Below are 25,561 nucleotides of genomic sequence, written 5' to 3'. Positions count from 1 at the left end.
ACATTTAAGATACAAGTCCCTTATAAGATATACAGTATACAAATATTTTCTCCCGTTCTAAGTGTTGTCTTCTCATGTTAATGATAATGTCTACTAAAGGACAAAAGTTAATTTTGATGAAGTTCAATGTATCTATTATTTTTCTTTAGTTGCTCCTGCTTTTGGTGTCATATCCAATAAGCATTTGCCCAATCCAAGATCATAAAGCCTTACTCCTATATTTTCTTCTAATAGGTTTATGGTTTTAGCTCTTACATTTAAGTCACTGATTCATTTTAAGTTAATTATTGTATGAGGTGTGAAGGGGTCCAACTGCATTCTTTTGTGTGTAGCTATCCAGTTATCCCAGCACCAGTTGCCGAAAAGCTATCATCCTCTGAATCATCCTGCCACCTTGTCGAAAATCAATTGAGCTTGTAAAATGTGTGGAATTAATTTCTAGACTCTCAATTCTATTATTGATCTATACATTTACCATAATGCCAGTGCCACACAATCTTGAGCACTCTAGCTTTGTAGGAAGATTTTTTAAAATTTATATAAATTTATAAAAATAGAGACGGCGTCTCACTATGTTGCCCAGGATGGTCTCAAGCTCCTGGACTCAAGTGATCCTCCCGCCTTGGCCTCCAAGGGGTTGGGATTATGGGCATGAACAACCATGCCCAGCCTGTAGGAAGATTTAAAATTGAGAAGTGTGAGGGTTCCAACTTTGTTCTTCTGTTTTAAGAATCTTTTTTTTTTGAGATGGAGTCTCGCTCTGTCCCTCAGGCCAGAGGGCAGTGGCGCGATCTCGGCTCATGGCAAGCTCTGCCTCCCAGGTTCACGCCATTCTCCTGCCTCAGCCTCCCAAGTAGCTGGGACCACAGGCACCTGCCACCACACCTGGCTAATTTTTTGTATTTTTAGTAGAGACGGAGTTTCACCATGTGTTAGCCAGGCTGGTCTCAACCTCCTGACCTCGTGATCCACCTGCCTCGGCCTCCCAAAGTGCTGGGATTACAGGCGTGAGCCACCGCACCCAGCAAGATTCTTTTTGTTATTCTAGCTCCTTTGAATGTGCATATGAATTTTAGAATCAGCTTGTCAGATTCTGAAAAGAAATCAGCTGAGATGTGATAGGAATTGTGTTGAATATGTAGAGCACTTTGAGTATTGCCATCTTAATACTGAATTTTCTAATCGATGAATATGGAATGTCTTTCCATTCAGTCTTCAATTTCTTTCAATTATGTTTTCTAGTATTCAAGATACATGTCTTACACTTCTTTCATCAATTTATTTCTAGATATTTTACTCTCTTTAAGGCCTTTTTAAATTCTTGACTTAATTCTACTTTGTTTATTACTTGTATACAGAACAAATGATTTCTGCATATTGATCTTTTATGCTGGCACTTTGCTGAACTTACTTATTAGTTCTAACAGTTTTTTAGTGCAGGGGTCCCAACCCTAGTACTGGCCTGTAGCCTGTTAGCAACTGGGCCGCACAGCAGATGAGCAGCGGGTGAGTGAAGCTCCAACTGTTTTCTGTTTTGTTTTGAGATGGAGTCTCACTCTGTCACCCAGGTTGGAGTACAGTGGCATGATCTCAGCTCACTGCAACCTCTGCCTCCTGGTTTCAAGGGATTCTCCTGCCTTAGCATCCCGAGTAGCTGGGATTACAGGTGCAAGCCACCATGCCCAGCTAATTTTTGTATTTTTAGTAGAGACGCAGTATCCCCATGTTATTCAGGCTGGTCTGGAACTCCTGACCTCAAGTGATCTCCCCGCCTCGGCCTCCTAAGGTGCTGGGATTACAGGTGTGAGCCACCATGCCTGGTCCTCCATCTGTATTTACAGTTAGTCCCCACTGCTCACATTACTGCCTAAGCTCCGCCTCCTGTCAGATCAGCAGCAGCATTAGATTCTCAGAGGAGCACAAACCCTAGTGTGAACTGTGCGTGTGAGGGATCTAGGCTGCGCGCTACTTACAAGAATCTGATGCCTGATGATCTGTCACTGTCTCCCATCGCCCTGAGATGGGACCATCTAGTTGCAGGAAAACAAGCTCAGGGTTCCCACTGATTCTACATTATGGTGAGTTGTTAATTATTTTATTATATATTATGATAATAATAAAGTACACAATAAATGTAACATGCTTGAATCACCCTAAAACCATCCCCACCTCCCCCACAGCCTGTGGAAAAAATGGTCTTCCATGAAACCACTCCCTGGTGTCAAAAAGGTTGGGGTATACTGTTTTGGTGGAATCCATAGGATTTTCTATATTTTCATGCACAAATATACACACACACAAACTAAAGAGAGTTTTACTTCTTCCTTTCCCATTTGGACACCTTTTATTTCAGTTTCTTGACTAACTGTCCTGGCAAGAACCTCCAGTACAATGCTGAATAAAAGTGGTAGAAGCAGATATCCCTGTTTTTCATAAGATGTCCTTTATCAGGTTGAGGCAGTTCCCTTCTACTTCTAGGTTGTGGAGTGTACCCCGGATTTGGGAGTATAAATTGGCACCTTTTTTCTGGAAAACAACTTGGTAATATATGTCAAGAAGTTTCAGAATTTAAAAACTTCGGTCTATCAATTCAATTCTTATTGATCTATTTAAGGAAATAATCAAATGTTAAAAAAAAAAAAAAGTTAACCAATAAGGACATTAAGAATGGAAGGAAATCTGGTTCTAGTATCTATGACCCACTGACTGCTAGGATTGATGCAACAGCTGCTCATTATGTAAGACTTTTATCCTCAATACTTCATTCCTAACCAAACCAGTAATTAAGAATTGATTAGGACTTTTCCTAGCACATGAAGCCTTTGCTTTAGCTAAAGGCACATGAATAGTGGCAGGTACCTGCTAGAATATCCAAGCATAAAGCTTCAATAGAAGGAACTATAATGAAATGTCCAAAGGAACTTAAATACACAAAATGGAGGAATAAAATATAGTTCAGGCTACATTTCACTCAAGTGACATTATGCCATTACAAAAGCATTTTATTAAATAAGACAATAAAAGCAGCAGAACTTTCATTTGGTAATAATCACATAGATGTGAGAAAAGAGACACTAGAGGAAAATATAGACAAATGATGATAGTGATAGTATCTGGGTCAACTTCTTTTCTCCTTTATACTTTGTTTTTCAAATATACGACAAATATTTATTTTATAATCAAGCAAACAAAACCTACACATTAACATTCTTCTTTCTCCTCTTTTGCCCCACCCCAAAAAAGGTACTAACTCTACATAGTAACAGTACTACACCAGAAGGGTAGAATCCTAAAACTATGAATCCCTGACCCTATATCTTAATTGTAAATTTCACATAAAATTCCAGATAAAAGTAAAATGTAGAACGGAGACTATTTTGTAAGTTTTATCTTTTACATAACATAATGGATAAAACAATATAGGTAACCCCCACTATAAAAGAAAAAAAAGTAACTTATGAGTGACTTTCAACCCTGCCTTAAATGTGCTGCTGGAAGCCCCACTGTTACAGGAACATTTTATTTTCAATTAAAAAAACCCTGCAAGTTCATTTCTCTTTTTAGGAGGGGAAAAAAAAGATAACACAGTTTACAGTTGCTAAGAACAGACTCCTTAGCAAAGCTCCCTGACTTATTGGGTATGTTCCACAGTGAGTTATTGCTTAAGTTTTTTCACTTCTTTTGAAACTTAACACCTTCAACTTAAATTCCAACAATTACACATTAACTAACAATAAAGAAAAATCTCTAGGCAGAAACAGGTTTGTCATTCATATATGTTTGATTCAGTTCTAGCAGTGTTTGCAGATTCTTCTGGTTCCAGAGACTAGGTTGAGTTAGGGACCAGATTTTGTTTGTTTAATATCCCCAGTATTCAGATGGGCATTATTCAATGCTAAGATAATGAAAATGTTCTGTAACTTCACTGTCCAAAATGTAGTCTGTAGCTACATGTAGCTACAGAGCACTTGGAACATGAACAGTGCAGTTAAGAAACTAAACTTTTGATTTTATTTAATACTAATTAACTTAAATAGCTACATGTGGCTAGTGGCTACTGCATTGGCCAGCCCAGATCTATCTAGAACCTAGCACAATAAACATTTGTGGTAAGAAAGAATGAACAAATCAATGTTGCTTTCTTCTCAAACCTCAGGAGATATCAGCAGTTCTAAACTGCAGGAATATAAATTCAGGCCTAGAAAAACACAAGATAAATAATTCGGAAGCTAGGTATTCTTTAGGGGATATGCCAGTCTTCCATTGTCTTGTAAAAACAAGTCATGACAACTAATAACTAGAATGCCCTCCACTATACCTATCCAAACTGCACCCTTTAACATTCTACCTATTCCATAGAACCTTCCGAACTCTCCATTTCATTCATTCACTCACTCAAAATTTAATGATAATCAACTGTGGGCTGCACACAGTGAACACAAAGAATAAAATTCAGTCCCTGCTCTCAGAAATACAGTAAGAATAAGATATGAAAACATGACAAGTTACATGAAAATACAAGTTATGGCTGGGTGCGGTAGTTCACGCCTGTAATCCTAGCACTTTGGGAGGCCGAGGTGGGTGGATCACGTGAGGTCAATAGTTCAAAATCAGCCTGGCCAACATGGTGAAACCCGTCTCTACTAAAAACAGAAAAAAATTAGCTGGGCATGGTGGTAGACGTCTGTAATCCCAGCTACTCGGGGGGCTGAGACAGGAGAATCACTTGAACCCGGGAGGCAGAGGTTGCAGTAAGCCAAGATTATACCACTGCACTCCAGCCTGGGTGACAGAGCGAGATTCCGTCTCAAAACAAAAACAAAACAAAGCAAAAATACAAGTTATATAAAAGTACCATTACAGAATTATGTATGACATGCAATTCAAGTATATGGGAGCACCTAACACTGTTTGTGAATCAGAGACTACAGAGGAAGTGACATGTGAGGACTTCTTCCCTGGACCAAACAGTGACATGTTGCCACAAGCATTTACTATAGAATACTGTCTCCTGATTTTTAGGAAAATTCCACAGTAGAGTGCTCTAATTCCCTCATTATAAAAACACTAACATTCCAAGTATTATAGCTAAATTAATTAGGGGATAGTAATTATAATACTGATGTTTGGGTGTCCAGAATACCATGTTAAGTACCAAAACACTGTTTTGTTAAGTAGGAAGGTTTTATGTGAAATTTACAGTTAAGGTATAAGGTCACAGATTCATAGTTTTAGGATTCACAGATTCATAGTTTTAGGATCTACCCCTCTGTGTAGTACTGTTACTACGCAGAGTTGGTACCTTTTTGGGGGTGGGGCAGAAGAAGAGAAAGAAGAATGTTTTTTGTTTTTTGTTTTTTTTTTTTTTTTGAGACGGAGTCTCACTCTGTCACCCAGGCTGGAGTGCAGTGACCGGATCTTGGCTCACTGCAAGCTCCACCTCCCGGGTTTACGCCATTCTCCTGCCTCAGCCTCCCGAGTAGCTGGGACTACAGGCGCCCGCCACCTCGCCCGGCTAGTTTTCTGTATTTTTTAGTAGAGATGGGGTTTCATCGGGATAGCCAGGATGGTCTCGATCTCCTGACCTCGTGATCCGCCCGTCTCGGCCTCCCAAAGTGCTGGGATTACAGGCTTGAGCCACCGCGCCCGGCCAAGAAAGAAGAATGTTAATATGTAGGTCTTATCAGTAGAAACTGGTACATTTCAGTTGACGAATTTTTAAAATCTGAACACTGAAATATTTACATCTTGAAATAAAGATCAATGACTTGAGTTTTTACTTTATACAGCATAGAAGTCTTCTCTATCAAGAGAATTTTTTTTTTTTTTTTTTTTTTTTTTTTGAGACACAGTCTCACTCTGTTGCCCAGGCTGGAATGCAGTGGCACGATCTCGGCTCACTGCAACCTCTGCCTCCCGGGTTCAAGCGATTCTCCTGCCTCAGCCTCCGTAGTAGCTGGGATTACACGCACGTGTCCCCACACCCAGCTAGCCTCTTGGCCAGGCTGGTCTGGAACACCTGACCTCAGGTGATCCACCCGCCTCAGCCTCCCAAAGTGCTGGGATTACAGGTGTGAGCCACCATGCCCAGCCTACCCAGAGAATTGTAAACAGCACTAAAATGTTTAATATTTAACTAAATATTATTTTACTCATTCAGAAAGTATTCTTCTATAACTTTATAATCCTCAGTGAAAGGAAGAAAGTAACAAAGAAAAGCTTATATCGCAAATTAATTCTCTTTTATTTTCAGCAAATGCAGCTCCATTCACAATCTGTTACAATATAAACACTCTGAACAGTTCAAAGACTTTTTGAACAGTGAAATATGAACATAAATACTAAAACTAATGTAAGTAACTGCATCCCACTCTCCTTCCATACATGAAGAAACTGAGTATCTAGAAGAACAGGAAAAGCTCTCTGATCCCAAAACCCCACCTTGCTAACAATAAAAGATTTAAAAAATCAGACAAAAAGGTTCAAAAGTCCCTTCAAAGTGATTAAAAGAGATGAAACTACATGAAGATGAAAGAGTTAGGAGGAAATTTCAGAATCAGTTTATCCCCTGTCCATTCCCCAGTTAAGTTTAGAAAAGTTTCTTCAGGCCAGGTGTAACAACTCACACCTATAGTGCTAGCACTAAGGGAGGCCAAGGCAGGAGGATCAATTGAGCCCAGGAGTTTGAGGCCGGCCTGGGGAACACGACAAGCCTCATCTCTACAAATCACTTTTTAAAAAATTAGCCAGGCATGCTGTCATGCGCCTGTGGTCCTAGCTGCTTGGGAGGCTGAGGCAGGAGGATCGCCTGGGGTCAAGTCTGCAGTGAGCCCTGATTGCATGCCACCGCACTCCAGCTTGGGTGACAGAATGAGATCCTGTCTCAAAGAAAAAACAAAACAAAACAAACGACAACAACAACAACAAAAAAAAAAAAAAAAAAAAAAAAAAGAAAAGCTTCTTCAGCATCTGTTTCTGCACAAAAATATACCCATGACTCGGTGATACCACTTAACCCTCAGTTTCTTAAGAATAATTCCTTCTTTAAGATGAAATAAAATTTCACTTTTGGCAGGGCACGGGGGGCTCAAGCCTGTAATGCAAGCACTTTGGGAGGCCGAGGCAGGCAGATCACTTGAGGTCAGGAGTTCCAGACCAGCCTGGCCAACATAGCGAAACCTCGTCTCTACTAAAACATAAAATTAAAATTAGATTAGTGTAGTGACACACACCTGTAATCCTGGCTACTTGGAAGGCTGAGGCACGAGAATAGCTTGAATCTGAGAGGCAGAGATTGCAATGAGCTGAGACCGTGCCACTGCACTCTAGCCTGGGCAACAGAGCAAGACTTGGGTCACAAAAAAAACAAAAAAAATTTTTTTTGACTTTCAATAATTAATTGAAATTAATAACCTTCATGATTAACTTTTCTCATTTTAAGTAAAGCCAAGTTTTAAGAAAATATATTTATGATGTTTTCCTTTTTTTTTTTTTTAAGACACAGAGTCTCGCTCTGTTGCTTAGGCTGGAGTGCAATGGTACAATCTCGGCTCACTGCAACCTCCACCTCCCGGGTTCAAACAATTCTCCTGCTTCAACCTCCTGAGTAGCTGGGACTATAGGCATGCACCACCATGCCTGGCTAATTTTTGTATTTTTAGTTGAGATGGGTTTCACCATGTTGGCCAGGCTGGTCTCGAACAACTCCTGACCTCAGTCAAGTGATCCCCCTACCTCGGCTTTCCCCAAGTGCTGGGATTACAGGCATGAGCCACTCACTGCACGGGGCATTTATGATGTTTCTCTTACAACTAATAGCTTAGTTAGTTTTAACAATGCAAATGTTTATATTTTTAAAAGGTAATATTTTACTTGATTTTGTATTGTTTCTAATTTTCATATTTACATTGTTAAGTCTAAACTTTTACTTTTTAATGTGTATACATTCCAATACACTCATTTTAGACTAGCCCGTAACATTTAACCAGTGTTATTGAACTGTCTTTATGCTCTAACTAGACAATTAAAATTAGTTTAATACCACACAGCATGGCAATCACAATTAGTGTAATGTCATACAGCTAGCGTGGTCAGGATTAGACTTCAAATCTAGTTCTCTTTTCAGAAAATATGTTGCTTCATCATAGTTCCCATCAAAATTGTTAGATTAATTTAAGAAAGAATTATGTTTTAAATTTTGTAACTTCTCACATACACTAATGCATTTAACTAATTCCAGGTACCTACATGTAACTTCTCACACAGGAAAACACATTCTTATTTATCATGACTCAGAGAATTACAAACAGGATTATGGTAGGAAGAAAGATGAAGGGTGCAAATAACATGAAAATCTATGATTTCTGAAGTGCAGTGCTAGGCACTGAGGAGAAATAAAACTAAAAACAAAGCAAAAAAGGCTCTGGGAATTTATAACCTGATAAAGAAAATAAATTATGACCATAATTGTAATATCAGGAAGACTATTACTATATTCACAGATAGTACTGTTTAAGTATTAAAGTATAAATAGGATTATTTTTAAAAATAGAGCTCATATATTCATTCAGCAATTAGTCATTCAGCACATTCTATAGTCCAGCCACTGACCTAGGTAGGAGGCACAACAGTGAAGAAAACAGGTATGGTTCCCATCTATCTGTACAGAAACAAGTAACAAACCATTATAATTATTCCCACTTACTATGAAATCTTAAATTGCCTGTGTCTATATGTAGTGGAAAGTGGGAAGACTGATAAGGTAAGGCCTCACTAATGAATAAAGCAACATTCAGGCTGAGACCTCAGGCGTGAAAAAGTAGCCTTTCAAATTGTGCATGCGTGCATGTGTGAATGAGTGTGTGAGTATGTGTGTGTCTGTGAAGCCTGGTGGGCAATCAAAATGGCATAGATGGGATTGGAGAAGCAGGCAGGGAGGTGATCGCACAGATCAAAAAAGCAGGACGGCCCAAGTATGCTGGAGGAAAAGCAAATATACTAATTTAGCTAGAGCATGAGGTTAATGCAAAACAAACAGCACTTGCACGATACTTCCACGTTTAAAAGTCTTAATTCTTACCATGATAGATGTTTCCCTTTTATGGATGAAGGGATAACAGACTCAAAAGAGCTAAAAGCCTTACTAATAAGCCCACACCACTAATGCACTCAGTCTCAAGACCCAGATATTCTAATTCAAGTCACACCAGTACCCCTTCTACCACACAATAAGTAGTAATGAAAAATAAAGTTAAAAAGACAAACCAGGGTAAAAGTCAGGCTGAGAAATGCAAGCTTTACTAGGGACAAAAAGTAACAGAAGTGACATCAATTAAAAAGATGATTCTGAACTCCATATTATACTTTCAAACAGTTCCTTTATGCAAAATAACTACCATGTAGTTTATCAATCATTTTGAATTGTGTCCCCCAGAAGAGTAAGAGAGAGAGAGAGAGAGAGAGAGAAAGAGAAAGAGACTGTGTGTGTAGCTGGGGAAGACAGAAGGCTAAGTACCATGTTCAATCAGAATATTCCTACTTTAATCTTTTTCTTTTCGTTTTTAGAGACAAGGTCTTGCTCCGTCACCCAGATTGGAGTGCAGGGTGCAATCACAGTTCACTGAAGCCTCCATCTCCTGCACTCGAGATCCTCCTGCCTCAGCCTCCTGAGTAAATGGAACCACAGGCATGCACCACCATGCAGTGCTAATTTTCTGATTTTTTTTTTTGTAGAGATGGGCTCTCGTTATGTTGCCCAGGCTGGTCTTGAACTCCTGGGCTCAAGTGCGCCTCACACCCTGGACTCACAAAGTGTTTGGCTTATAGATGTGCAACAATGTGTCTGTTTTATGTTAGATTTAGTTTGAAAAAAAGTTTTGCTGTTTGCAAACCTCAGAATATAGTCAGTAAACTCTGGTTCTGCAATCTCATGAAGATTTAAATATAAGATTTATATAAAGATCCTATATTTACATCTTAAATATAAGATTTAATATAAGATTTTATAAAGATTTAAATCTAAAATCTAAGATGTAAAACATACCAGCAGTAGAGCACTGCTTTCACCCATCATATGCCCTATAATAAGTACTTTAATAAGCAGGCTAATTTTTTGTCAGCTTCTCTGCTAAATAATAACTATACATATATACATACCCCACTATAGATTATTAAAGGCAATTTCAAGTATGATTTTTGCCTCCACACTTTCAGAAATAATACATATGCCTACCATAAAATTTCTTTGTATGTTAAGGCATTTGTAACATAAAATGTAGAGTAAAATACTACTACTACGAACTGGTTTTCAACTACTAAAAAATGAACTCTAAAAACTATACACTGATGTCAAAAAAAACACATATTACTAGTGAATACTTTACGTGTAATATTGGCAAATACCCTTTACAAAGTTTACTCAAAAACCACTAAAGTAAATCAATCAATTCTTCAACTCTACCAAACTTAAAAATATAGTTTCACATTCGAGCAATAGTATCTAATTACTCAAATAGTCAAATCTATAAATAAAATTTGCAAGTTAGCAATATTAATCATGAATACAAAGAATTCGTTATTTAAATATGCGCACATACCTTTGTCCTTCTTGAAATCCAAAGCATCTTCTTTATCAGTCACTATTTCCTTCATATTGATAATACTCTGATGGGTAAGCTGCCGGAGAATTTTAATTTCTCGAATTGCTGTAATTGGAAAGCCTTCCTTTTCGTTATCCAGACGTACTTTTTTTAAGGCTACCATTTCTCCTATTAAGGAATTTAATAAAACCAGGTTACCAGCTGACAAAAGCAGATTACATTTTTCTTAACTTTAAATGTATTTTAATTTAATTCTGTTCTTTTTTATTTATTTTTTCTTTTTTTTGAGACGGTTAGTTCTCGCTCTATCGCCCAGGGCTGGAGTGCAGTGGGCCGGATCTCAGCTTCACTGCAAGCTCTGCTTCCCATGAAGGTTTACGCCATTCTCCTGCTCCGCCTCCCGAGTAGCTGGGGGCTACAGGCGCCACCAAACCTCGCTCCGGCTAGTTTTTGTATTTTTTTTTAGTAGAGACGGGGTTTCACGGTGTCTAGCCAGGATGGTCTCGATCTCCTGACCTAGTGATCCAAACGTCTCGGGCCTCCAAAGTGCTGGGATTACAGGATTGAGCCACCTGCGCCCGGCCTTAATTTCTGTTCTTACTTCTCAAAATACAACCCACAAAATATGTTTGTTTCCAATATACCAAATAATATTTATAGTTCAAAAAATTAAGTCTGTCATTAAACAAATTATGCAATATTTATATAAACCAGGGAATACTACACAACTGTTAAAAATGAGCTAAGTCCAAATATATTATGCTCCCCATTCATATATTCAGTGAAAAAAGAAAGATGCTTTTACATTCACTTGGGAAAAAATAAAAAGAAAACAGAAAGATGCTAGGCCGGACGCGGTAGCTCACTTCTGTAATCCCAGCACTTTGGGAGGCCAAGGACGACAGATCACGAGGTCAGGAGTTCAAGACCAACCTGGCCAACATAGTGAAACCCCAACTCTACTAAAAACACAAAAAATTAGCTGGGCGCCTGTAACCTCACCAACTTGGGTGGCTGAGGCAGGAGAATCACTTGAACCTGGGAGGTGGAGGCTGCAGTGAGCCGAGATCACACCACTGCACTTCAGCCTGGGCGATGGTGCAAGACTCTGCCTCAAAAAAGGTGATGCTGAAGACTGGGTATATCACACTGTCATTTTTTTTTTTAAAGTGAACAAGCGAAAGACAAATATAGCCCATATGCTTATGTATGCATAAAATTTCTCTGAATAGAGAAAAACTCTATCAGTGAAAAAAATATGCTCAGACATATTACTTGCCCAAACCTGGCCAGTTACCTAGTAGTAAAACTGGAATTCAAAATCCAGTTACTTGCCTCAAAAATATACGTTCTTCCCCACTACACTAAATTGTCACATAATTTAGGTATGAGTCAGCTTTGTATCAGAAATGATCCAAATAGAAAATGAAATATACACACATACACAAAGTCTATTATAAGAAAAAATTCACTATAATAAAGGTTTATTCATTCCACTTCTTTGGAGAAAAAAATGTTCTTACAAATTTTCTAAAAGAAGGAGGTGTATTCTTTTAATCATTACAACTTATTCAATTAATTTTAATGGAATGCCTTCTATATTGTGTATGAGTCCTGGTTTTACTTAACAGTTTTAAAAGTTGTAATTTAATGTTTTTGATAACACATCATTATAAATACCAATTATTACTCTATGAAGTAATTGCCCTCAGTAGTTTCTAACCATAAAGTCATCTCCCATATACTATATGGCCTCAAATAGCTGTGCTGTTTTAATCTATTGGTTTCTTTCTATGAGACAGAGTCTCGTTCTGTTGCCCAGACTGGAGTGCAGTGGCGCAATCTCGGCTCGCTGCAACCTCCACCTCCAGGGTTCAAGCAATTCTCCTGCCCAAGCCTCCCAAGTAGCTGGGATTATAGGTGCCCACCACCACACCCGGCTAATTTGTGTGTTTTTATTTTATTTTATTATTTTCTGAGGTGGAGTCTCGCTCTGTCGTTCAGGCTGGAGTGCAGTGGCACGATCTCAGTTCACTACAATCTCCACTCCCTGGGTTCCAGCCTCAGCCTCCCAAGTAGCTGGGTTTACAGGCATGTGACACTATGCCCAGGTAACTTTTGTGTCTTTGGTAGAGACAGGGTTTCTTCATGTTGGCCAGGCTGGTCTTGAACTCCTGGCCTTAGGTGATCTCCCTGCCTCAGCCTCCCAAAGTGCTGGGATTATAGGCATGAGCAACCATGCCCAGTCTATTGGTTTATTTCAATAAGCAGTTATGAATAAAGAAAGATAAAATACTAGCTCTATGCATTATTAAGTAAAATACATAGCTTCTGACACAGCTACTTTTTGCTTCTCCTGTGAAGCCTTTTAAAACTTTCTCTGAGTTCCTGATTATGTTATGAAAGATTAAGCTGCTAAAATTGACCTCCAAGGATAGTTACTGCAGGAAAAAAATTGAAGGCTAAATGAAAGTGTTGTGTAAGGCTTATGACAAAAAAAAATTTACTAGTAAGATTAATTCAGGTTAAGATACCTTTCCCTCTGATTAATAACAGTGTAAGAATTATTCACCATAAAAGAGGAAAGAAAAACTAAATCCTACCATATAGTATATCACAAATACTAAAGGAACACTTTTAAAATATACACATATACAGACTCACTTACATGTACTCATATCTTACAAAATGCATATATAGAATAAAATTAAAAACAAGATGAAACAAAAGCACAATAAATTTGAATTTTTTTGGAAAATTTCCAAAGCTAAACATTAGAAGAGAAACACAAACTAAGTACATTCCGTAGGCCCAAAAGATCCCCAGAACTTGGCATTCTTACCAGTGTCTTTATCCCTGGCTTTGTAAACTTGTCCGTAAGTACCTTCTCCAATAATTCCGATGATATCAAATTTATCCACGCAGCGTTTTCCCCAGTCAATATCTTTTTCTTTGATTTCACCATAGCGAGGCCCACATATTCTATCAAATATAGTTCTAAAGTTTTTATATACAATCAAGCAAATTGAATAAACTAATAACTTAATATGTACTCGCCACCCAATTGTATATTCTTTATTCTTCCCTACTCTTGCAGTAGTTTTCATCATGTATCCAAAACAAGTAACACTGATTTGGTACTGTGAGTTATCATAAAAATTGAGGTATCATTTCTATATACTGACTCTTCTTCTGTAGACAAGTATTTAAACAGAGAAAAAAAGTAGTAGAGCTTGTATGAAGGGTTTTCAAAAATAAAATGTAATTTTTCAATGAGTAGATTAAACCAACACTAGTAAGAGTTAAAATTCTCTAACCAATCTCCAGGGAGTTTTATTTTTCATCCATTAACAATATACATAATCTACTTTTAAAAAACAAGAGTTTGATAAAGAATGTTAACAAAAATCTAACTATAAAACTTATTGACAAATTTAGACTTATGGCTGGATGAAATCATATGAAAAACATCAAAAAAAAAAAAGATTTTTCAGTCTAAGAGAGTACAAAAGGTATTAATATAACCAACTCTCATGAATCCACATTTAAGCAGATACAGACGGATAGGACAAAAATCTTAACATTCTTCAAAAAGATACATAATTTTGTAGTATTTTAATATTATAGTAAATCACAGAAATTCACGTAAAAGAATAAAATTACAGTGCTCAAGAAGAGAGTATTTTTTCGCTTTTTTTTTTTTTTGAAACAGGGTCTTGCTTTGTCGCCCAGGCTGGAGTACAGTAGCACACGATCATAGCTCATTACAGCCCTGACCTCTTTGGCTCTGGTGATACTCCTGCCTTAGCCTCCTGAGTAGCTGGGACCACAGGCATGCACCACTACACCAGGCTTTTTTCTTTCTTTTTTTTTTTTTTTTTTTTTTTTTTTTGTAGAGATGGGGTTTCCCTATGTTGCTCAGGCTGGTATCAAACTCCTGGACTCAAGTGATTCTCCCATCTCGGCCTCCCAAAGTGCTGGGATTACAGGCATGAGCCACTGTGCCCGGCCAGTTTAGAAAATGACCTCAAACACACGCACTACGCACTACCTCAACTGCAATTCTAAAATCAGATCTAACTTAAAGTCTTCACTGTCCCTTGGTTAGGAAGTTAAAAAAAAAAAAAAAAAAAGGCACCAGTGTTGCCCGCCTTTAACTGATTAACAGGTTTTAAGAGAAAGAGGTCTCTCTAGGCACTTACTTGAAGCTAATTTAGGATACAAATTTCAAACCACCTTCTACTCCATCTCTTGCAAAACAAAGAATATATCTGTTTATGGGAGAAAATGGAGCTAAAAGCAAAGGTAGCAGCTTGCCCATTACTAATTTTATTTGGGCTCACTAAATGCTGACTTCTACTCTGCCCAATTTCAGTATTTCTGTGTTATTTCAATCTCTGAATAACAGAAAGTATCTTAAACAAATACAATACCCCAGGAAATTAATACATTACAAATTACGAAGGAAAATTAAATTTGGTTTTATTAGTCATTGTGAATAGGAATGCAAGCAATTATGAATTTTTTCAAAACTGTAATAGAATTCATATATTTAAGTTGAAAGAATAAGTACATTTTTTATTTTAAACCTTAATTTAGTGTTTTATGAACTTCTGATGACCCAGAATCAATGCTGGTCAATTTAAGAGCAGGTAGAAAGCAAGCACATACTTAGGCCTCCTTTTACTATGTAATTGTGTTGCTGTTTTCTTTTCCTCTGGACTCTTTGAGAGATCATCTCCTCCTGGTAGCTCAGGGGGCAGCGGTAAATCAGCAAGAAGACATCGGAGTTTCTTTTCTACTTCTTTCTTAACTGCTTTTACTGAAATATTTCCTCGTAAGCTAAAAGTGAAAGAAGTCAGACAAATAAAACAAAAATTTTGTTAAGTAATAAAATGTGCTTATGTCTTACATTTAAGTAGCAATACTCATGAATATTCAACAATATTTCACATTATAAGACTATTGTCTGAGTTTCTTTCCAGCTAAAATAATACACTATACTCAACTATAAAACGCAAAATTTGGCGTAAAATGATACAGAATTAGGTAAAACTAAGGATATCTGCATAAAGTAGGAACTTTCATGATAACTTTGTATCAATATTGATTCATTGTTAACTAATGTACCACACTGATGTAAGATATTAACAGTAAGGAAACTGGGTACAGGGTATTCAGGGTCCCTGTAGTATCTTCATAATTTTTCTATAAATATAAGACTGTTATAAAAATAAAGTTTATTTTTTAAAACGATACAGAATTAACTATAAAACTGTACATTAAAATTGAAAATCCACTAAACATGCTTTGCATAAAAACTCAGTTTTGCAAAGCATTTCTTTTTTTTTTTTTTTTTTTGAGATGGAGTCTCATTGTCGCCCAGGCTGGAGTGCAGTGGCGGGATCTTGGCTCACTGCAACCTCCACCTCCTGGGTTCAAGCGATTCTCTTGTCTCAGCCTCCCAAATAGCTGGGACTACAGGTGCCTGCCACCACACCCAGCTAATTTTTCTATTTTTAGTAGAGACGGGGTTTCACCATGTTGGCCAGGCTAGTCTTGAACTCCCGAGCTCAGGTGATCTGCCCGCCTTGGCCTCACAACACCCAGCTGCAAAGCACTTACTTTGATTCTGGTAGAGACACAAAAGATATTTTACTGTAATAAACAAATGAAAGCACACAATAATATTTATCTTGCCCATTTAAATGTCCACAAACAACAGCTAATTCAGCTTTGACCCTTTTCAGGGTTAATTTTTCTAAATTGGACAAGGATTCTTCTAATTTTTTTAAGATTCCAGCCTACTAGAATTACAGCTGAAATTTAAACTCCGTTAGTTAGCTTTGTACTTTTTATGAATGCATAAAGAGCTCTGAGTTCTAAAGTATATCTTAACTTGGCAATTTATTTTAAATTTCCCTGATATGACAAAGTATGTCATCTAATATAATGTGACATGTTGAAAGAGAATCTCATAATGATAATAAAATTAGGACTTCACATACTTTCATAGCAGTTGAGTCCCATAGTGAAAAAATTTATTGCAACTACACTGCTGTGATCAGAAATTACTGAAGATATTATTATCAACGTAAATAATTTAATTGTAATTATCCTCCTATTCATGTTGAACAATAATACTGTAAAACAAATGAATCTTTTAATACCACTTGATAAAAACAACTTAATAATACCATCTGATAAAAACGACTTAATAATCATAGTAAATGTATGTCCTGTGTTACTCACTGAAAGGTTCTTTAACAGAGAAAAAACATGCTTCAAAAGAAACTGGTTTGTAGTTTTGTTTTGTTTCTTTAAGACGGAGTCTTGCTCTGTTGCCCAGGCTGGAGTGCAGTGGCACAATCTCAGCTCACTGCAACCTCCGTCTTCCGAGTTCAAGCAATTCTCCTGCCTCGGCCTCCCGAGTAGCTGGGACTACAGGCACGCATCACCATGCCCGGCTAATTTTTTTGTATTTCTAGTAGAGATAGGGTTTCACCATGTTGGCCAGGCTGGTCTTGTACTCCCGACCTCAGATGATCCAAAAGAACTGCCTCGGCCTCCCAGAGAGCTGGGATTATAGGCGTGAGCCATCATGCCAGGCCTGTAGTTTTAATTTTAAAATAATGTATCACACAGCCCACTTCTCAATTTTCCTCTCCCTCCATTCAGCAAATATTGATTATGAGCTTCCATGTGCTAGGTATTTTGTAAGGCACTGGAAATTTAACAACAAACACTTTAAGCTATAGATTCTTTCAAAAAAGAGCTTCCAGTCTGGAAGACAGGTAGGAAGTAGGATAAAGTGTTATACAAACAGATTCCTAGAGTAATGTAGTAGCTAAGGGTAGCTAAATCAGGTCTGAAATACAGTAAAGGCTTCTTTCTAGAAAAGGTATCACCTGAACACCAACTGAAAATAGACCTATTTAGAATAACTTATTTGAAAACTATAGTCTCTAACTTGTAATGAGGCTTTAGTCAAGAGTTCTTATTTGAAGATGCAAATCAACATTTCTGAGAGCAAAAAACTAAAGTTTTAATTTCAGTTATAATTTAAAACTTAAAAAACTATCTATATTAAATGTCAGTATATTAACTATCAAATATTACTTTCCAAGAATATTACATAATTTAAAACATTTTTATTGAATATTTGCAATAATCAAATAGAAAATGTGTTTTTTAAAACACTTCCATACACCACAGCAACAAAATAAAATGCCTTAAAAAGAAATACACACATGCAACCGAAAAAAAAAAAAATCTGACTGAAGAACATAAAATTAGATCTGAACGAATGAAAAGAAACCATGTTTTAATATGGGAAACTAATATTATAAAGCTGTCTCCAAATTATGACTCTATTACATTTGATAGAGTTCCCAAAAAAATCCAAGAAAGTTTTTTTTTTAAATACAACTTGACAACCTGACTGATTACAAAATTTGTCTAAGAATAAAGGCAAAAGAACTGCCAAGAAATTTCTGAAAAAGAGAAATTAAGTAGGATTTGCCCTGTCAAGCTATTCAAAGATCTAGAACTAGAAGCCAAAGGCTGGTTGAAGTCAAAGGATATATATTATTCAGTCTATCTAATGTTTTATAAAGAACTATGAATTGTGAGTAATTTTAAATCCAAAGATTTACATAATATTCAGGTTCTAGGCTTCCTCTTTTAAAAAAGCAAAAGTTCTAAGACAAGCTTAAATTCTTGTAGAGCAACATTGATGTTGCAGCTCAACAGCAGAGCTATTTACTCATCACAAATTTACTTCATCCCCTTCATTTTTATATTACTGTTTGCCCCTAAAATAGAAATTTGAGTTTGGGAGCCAATATACCATGTATCTAAAGACATTACAATGGTAAGATACTGACAAATAAAATATGCTAAAGAAAAGAAAGTAGAGAAACAGATATATGTAAGAATTTTTATATATAGAAATTAGTGAGATGAATTACACAATAAACGGTACTGGTAACAACACTGGGTTGGGGGAGTAAAGAATCAGAACACTTCTTTACACTATAACCAAAAGCAAACTTCTATGAGATCTGACTTAACCTTTTTAAATTTTATAAACCTAGAAGTCTTAAAGAAAAGAGAATAGATTTGACTAGACAAAAATGGAAAACATCATATAACCAAAAGCAAAACAAATGTCAAAGATAGGCAATAGATTCTGAGAGGCAAAGGTCAACATCTCTAATATAACAACTAAAAACCAATTTGAAAAAGGGAAACAACTTTAAGGAAAAGCCAGCACAGAATACAAGCAAGCAATTCACCAGAAAAATAATAAATAACCAATAAATGTTCTAGAAAATACCATACCTCATGATCAGAAAAATGCAAAATTAAATAATTACATATTTTAAAGAGTGTCAAAATTGACACTATCCAAAACTGTTAAGGCAATTTCATACATCTGGGTGCATAAATTGGTATACAGCCTTATTAAGACATAATTTGGCAGTTTCTATCAAATTTTTAATGTGTGTACTTTGACATGTTAACTATCCTATAAAAATTACCTAAATATACATAAGATATTAATATATAAGGAGAGTTTAATAGCAAATAATTATAAACCTAAGTATCCATTAATCAACAGAAGAACACGATACATCCATTCCTGTAATAAGAATACTGGGCCCATCTATATCAACATGGAAAGATCTCCAACACATTAAATGAAAAAGCAAGTCAAGGAACATTATCCATGATATGATCCTAATTTTAAAAATAATAATAAAACAATCACATTCTCTGAAAACACACAGATTACCATCTATCTCATGATTTTGTGGGAAAACAGACTGCAATTTTGGGAATGAAGCAAAATTCAAAGTGAGCCTAACATATACCTTTGGCAAGGAAACACGAAAAAACAAATGAGGTCGTGTCAAAAGAATAAAGGAGTCAGCTTATAGGAGCTTCCACTGGCCAAATTTCAGACAATGTGAAGGTCAAAAAGAATAGTGGCTATTACTATTAGTAACACAGAAAATAAACAAAAATCCATGAGAGTAGAATGATTAAATGGGATATGGGGAAACATGTATTTACAAAACAAGGCCAGCTAATGTTAAAAGGAACGGCAGAATTAGAAAATAACCATTTTCAATTTGTGCAGCAGCAACGGAAAAAAAAAATCACTATTTGCAGCCCCTACTATAGTAACTGAATTAGACAAATATCATTCACGGTTGCTAAACCATTAGGTGACAGGTTGTTGGGAAAAAGGATATTCAATCACTGCCAAAAGTATTACCCTACAGCTCACTTCTAATTGCAAAGAGGAAAATGTACCCTCATACATGGAGAGACCTTAAAGTTGGTCATCAACTTAACCAAGTGATCACATCACTACTAGCAGAGTAAGACAATCTGATATTTTGGTCCTCCTGTAACAACAGCATAAAATACATAAAATCACCTCTTAAATATTCTGGCTAAAAAACTGTGTATTCTTTATCTAAACAAAGCACAAGTAATTTCCAGATTATGGGAAATAAAGGGGTTAGAGAAGAACAAGTTAAATGATACCAAGAAGAAATAATCAGATAAATCCAATGGTGAGACATTCTGTAAGATTACTGGCCCAGATTCTTAAAAAAGTCATGGGGCTGGAGACAGGGGGTAGCTGGGGGAGAGTACTGATTATTGATTATATATAGTGCATGATATTATTGTTTGTTTATATTAGATTAACTACTGTTGATTTCCTTGTTATCACAATAATGATACTGTGATCAAGCAGGAGACTGACCTTATTCTTGGGAGATGACTTAAATATTTACGGTATAGTAAAAAGAAACATATACACAGCCGGGAGCGGTGGCTCACGCCTGTAATCCCAACACTTTGGGAGGCCAAGGCAGGCAGATCACAAGGTCAGGGTTCGAGACCAGCCTGGCCAACATGGTGAAACCCCATCTCAACTAAAAATACAAAATTTAGCCAGGCATGGTGGCGTGCGCCTGTAATCCCAGCTACTCCGAAAGCTGAGGCAGGAGAATTGCTTGAACCCAGGAGGCAGAGGTTGCAGTGAGCCTAATGGCGCCACTGCATTCCAGCCTGGGCAACAGGGCAAGACTTCATCTCGGGGAGAAGTATATACACACACACACATACCCTCATTAGTTCTCTTAAACAACTAGAGATGGAGCGTGTGCATATGTGTGTGTGTGTGTGTGTGTGTGTGTGTGTAATTTTTTCCTTTTTTTGAGACAGGGTCTCACTTTGTCACCCAGGCAGGAGTGCAGTGGCGTAATCACAGCTCACTGCATCCTCGACCTCTCAGGCTCAGGTGATCCTCCCACCTCAGCCTCCCAAGTAGCTAGGACTACAGGCATGCACCACCACAGCCAGCTAATTTTTGTATTTTCTGTAGAGACAGGGTTTCGCCATGTTGCGGAGGATTGTCGCAAACTCCTGGGTTCTGCCATCTGCCCACCTTGGCTTTCCAAAGTGCTCATTACAGTTTGAGATTACAACTGTGAGCCACCACACCCGCTGAGACGGAGCACATAAAACAAAATGTAACTTCCATCCAGTAAACACAGATGCTAACTGTATTATTCTTTCAATTTTTCTAAGTGCTTGAATACTTTCAAAATAAAAGAAGTATGAGGGAAGGGGAGAATTTACTTGGACATAATAAAACAGCAAAAACAAGTGGAGTAGAGGTTTGCAAAATCAAGAGGCCACTCAAAACACACACACACCCTTTTGCTAATGTATTTGTGGATACAACAGTGAGAGTCAACCAGGAATACAGACACAGGCATGCTCAAAGAAAGCAAAGATCGAAAGCTTTCCTTAAGATACAGCAATGAGATCATGCAGACCATTACTCACTCTTCTTTAAAATGATCTTTAAATTTACAGTGAGTAACAAGTAAATAAAGATACCTCCCATATTTGGGTTTCCTAAAGTATGCTGTAACAGAAAAGATTGTTTCTTTACCTCAAGAGAAATAGTTTATAAACCACTTTCAACTAATAGCTGTTCAGCAAAACCAAAAGTATACAATGGTTACTAAAAAGAAACTTGTAAACATAAAATTACCATGAGCATTACTTTCGGACATATAAAAAATATGTCCTGGGGGTGCTCCTCCTTCATTATAAAAGGGGATGGAAAACCAACCAATAGTTCCTCTTTTACGAAAACCAATTATTTTCAAAGGAAGCACTAGGTCTATTCGTTACACAACAGATCTACATGTTACATATATAATGGTTCATATATTATACAATGTAAATCATACTTTGTAATTTTTACCTTTTTTCAATAATCTAAAGCAGTTTTAAATATCTGTAATATTTCCAGCAGTGCTGATTTATACTAGGACTAATTATAATAACTGAGATGCATAACACTTTACAGCTTGCAAAATTCAGTCCATCAACTCGTTTAATATTTGCAACTAATCTGTGAGGTTAAACTGTAAATATTTTCACCCATGAACAGAACTAAATGGACTGAGGCACAGAAAGATTAAGTCATGAGAGTAGTAAGAAGTACAACTGGCACTAAAAACTAAGCTTTCTACTACAGCCCACTAACAAATGTTATTGTACTTCTAACAGCATTATAAATAATAAATATAAAATAAGTCTCCTGTGCCATCCATTCCCTTCAGCGCCCATTTATTTCCAAAAGTAATCACTTCTAACCATTTCTTTTACATTTTATTTAATCACCTAAAACTTTTATAAAAAGTAAAACAATATCAAGTCTCTTCCTCATATGTAGTTAGTACATACATTTCGGTAGTTAAATTACAGACATCAAAATAAGGAAAGTCCCACTGGTGATGAATTAATCTTTGGCCACACAGACATGTACTGGTAGTGCTCATGAATCTTAAGAAACTTCTGTATCCATTAAACATACAAACACATTCAAAGAAAGAAGAGACAACAAAAAGGGGAAAAAGCAGAGGAGACAGAAAAGGTAGATTTAAAAAAAAAAAGTAATGAACAAGAATTAAATGTGCCATCAACTAATTAAAGACAGATGTATAAAGAATATCCTCATTAAGTACTCATATGTGTACATACAGAGTTCTTGAAAATATCCTAGTAAAAATTTACTCCTAAAGCATATATGAAGAATAAAGTAGAGAACCACCAGTCTCAATAAAACATGGATTCTCAGTAACAGGTTTACTCTCTAATGAAGTAACTCAATTCAATGAATTAACAGTCAAACCTGCAAATACAACAATTATAGTAGTATAATTAAATAACACCTAATTAAATTGGATGGGGTCTCCCAACAACATTTTGATTATTTTTAAAAAGGCACCTCAAAGGGCATGAAACTCAAGAATTATTATTTCACTTTTGTTTGTGTTAAATTACAAAATTTACATAATGCCAAAGTAAGCACTTGTCCACATGGCATTTTATCCACAAAATCTATTTTAAAAGTCAGCTAGAAAACTACTCATCTAGTTGCTTTTAATGGGGAGTGGGTGGGGGTGGAAGCTCTAATTTCTTCATAAAAATAAGAACAGCTAGCTGGTATAACAGGCAGATAACAGGCAGATAAACCACACAAGTCTAATTCTTCTACACTAGGACACAAAAAAGAAACATTCTTAGTTGTATTTTAACTTCCTCTTCAGAATATGTTTCTCAATAAAAAATAAGTCATACCCTCAATGTTCATAATAGAAATTTTTTAAACATGTTAAAGGAAAGCATAATCACATTATCAATTTTCTTTCTTTTTTTTTTTTTTTTGGGGCACAGTCTTACTGTGTCACCCAGGCTGGCTGGAGTACAGTGGTGCGACTTCGGCTCACTGCAACCTCCACCTCCCAGCTTCAAGTGACTCTCCTGCCTCAGCCTCCCTAGTAGCTGGGATTACAGGCAACCGCCACTGCGGCTGGCTAAGTATTTTGTATTTTTAGTAGACACGGGGTTTCACCATGTTGGCCAGGCTGGTCTTTGAACTCCTGACCTCAGGTGATCCACTCGCCTCAGCCTCCCAAAGTGCTGGGATTACAGGCTTGAGCCACCACGCCTGGCCACATTATGAGTTTCCTATAATATAATGTGATTAATCCCAACTGCAAGACAGGCTAAAAAAAATTTTTTTTTAATTAAAAGAGTTAAGAAAAGACTAAACTAAAAAGTGATAATAAAATCACTGACAGTGATAAATTTACGAGGCCACTGAAGAAACTTAGAAATAAATGAGACAAATGCTTATGAGATGTATATTAACCAGGGCCAACTCATTCATAAAATGTCCTGTTTCTGACTGCCATCATCAAGGAACACTAAACCAAAGAGAATACTGGTATTGCTAATACCCAAAATCATATTGAAATATTCATTGTATCCCAAGGCAATGGCAATTTTTCCCTGAATGTCTTAGTATAAACTTTAATTTTGCCATCTTGTATGCAATGTGCTTAATTTTAAGATGCATATAATAAAGAAAATTCATTCACTTACTTGTAGTCTTTTTCACTAAAATTGTTTTGAGGGGGTTAGGGGAGGTCAAATCACTTCTCACTTCAGACTTACATTTTTTCTTTGAGCAGTTATTGACAAATACTTTTTTCACTTACCTATCAGCTTCTTTATCTTCAGGCAGCATGGGAGGCAAAGGTAACGGTGGTAATGTAGAGGTCACTAAAGCTACATGTTGCTCCTTCTCCTTGGCTCCTATGCTCGGTGTAAGTGGTTTGGTTTTCTCTTTAAGAGATACTGGTTCCTCCTTTGTAGCAGCAGATTTACTCTCCTTTCCAACTATGACTGCTTTCTTGGCGGCTTTATCTACAATCAAATTATTTTCCACCTTCGTTACCTGAAGAGGTGGCTTTGTTTTTGCTTTGTCATTTTTTAAAGTTCCACCACTTGAGGGAGAAGGTGCATGTTCAATTTTAATTTTCTTCACATCCTTCACATGGTTGGTTTGTGATGCACTGGCACTAGTTTCTGTGTTCCCCTTGGTAGGTGTAGAAGTGTTTGAAGCTTTTGCAGCTTTGGCAGCAGCCTCAGCAGCCTTAGTTGCTTCTGCAGCTTTCGCTGCTTCTGCGGCTCTTGCTGCCTCTGCCGCTCGTGCTTTTTTATTCTTGTTCAATTCAGCTGCCAGGCTACTCTTCAGAGTTAGTGTGCTAGGAGAAATACTAGAATGACGACTTCTGGATCTAGACAATCTGTGCCTGCTACGAGATCTTGAATGCCTAGATGAATATGGGCTTCTGCTTCGGGATTTGCCAGACCGTCTGGTGAGAAATAATTAAGATTTAGTCAGTAATTCAGAAAGGTTCAGTTTGGAATTTACAAAGACAGTGCTAACTCGAGTTTATGAAATAAAATAGAAATTTACTTAATTTCAAAGTTACATTTTCGAAGGAGTTCTGAAAAATAAAAAGTTCTTTAAAGTAAAATATTATTTGGTGGTCATAGTTCTCTTCAAAATGGATTGCCCCGATCTTGCTCTGGTCTACAAATGTAAAAATGAGGAGGAAAAATGTGACAAGGCATCACTGCTGTCTCGGAAAAAAGAAGTAGGCAATAAGGCTATATCAATGGTAGTAGTAGCAGCAGTAGCAGGGTAAAATCTGACAAATCTTTTACCAGGAGACAGTTGCCACATCTCAAAAGTACCTTCCTCAACCATAAGTTCAGAAACAAACAGTGCTCTATGTCAAGAGTGAAAAAGACAAGACTTACTGCTGGGCAGTAAATAGAGTCTCTTAGAGTTCGTTTCAGAAAGATAGTTTTAAGAAAATGTACAGCCAGGCATGATGGCTCACGCCTGTAATCCCAGCACTTTGGGAGGCCAAGGTGGGCGGATCACGAGGTCAGGAGGTCGAGACAAGTCTGGCCAACATAGTGAATGAAACCCCGTCTCTACTAATACTGCAAAAAGTAGGCCAGGCGCAGTGGCTCAAGCCTGTAATCCCAGCACTTTGGGAGGC

At 37.0% G+C, this 25,561-nt stretch overlaps 1 protein-coding gene across 1 annotated transcript in view; it reads right to left on the bottom strand.

Moving 5' to 3' along the window:
- The window catches only part of CDK13 (cyclin dependent kinase 13), a 144,169-nt gene that overhangs the window by 84,026 nt on the left and 34,582 nt on the right, over positions 1 to 25,561 (bottom strand). Inside the window, exons 3-6 of the mRNA XM_017867362.1 lie at positions 24,203 to 24,862; positions 15,270 to 15,440; positions 13,441 to 13,580; positions 10,596 to 10,766 (exon numbers count right to left, since the gene is read on the bottom strand). Of these exons, the coding sequence (XP_017722851.1) occupies positions 10,596 to 10,766; positions 13,441 to 13,580; positions 15,270 to 15,440; positions 24,203 to 24,862 (1,142 nt within the window). The remainder of the gene's footprint in view (positions 1 to 10,595; positions 10,767 to 13,440; positions 13,581 to 15,269; positions 15,441 to 24,202; positions 24,863 to 25,561) is intronic.

This window comes from Rhinopithecus bieti, unplaced genomic scaffold (genome assembly GCF_001698545.2).
Source record: "Rhinopithecus bieti isolate Rb0 unplaced genomic scaffold, ASM169854v2 scaffold_2439, whole genome shotgun sequence".
Taxonomy (NCBI): Eukaryota; Metazoa; Chordata; class Mammalia; order Primates; family Cercopithecidae; genus Rhinopithecus; species Rhinopithecus bieti.
This window is presented reverse-complemented; position numbering and strand designations above follow the sequence as displayed.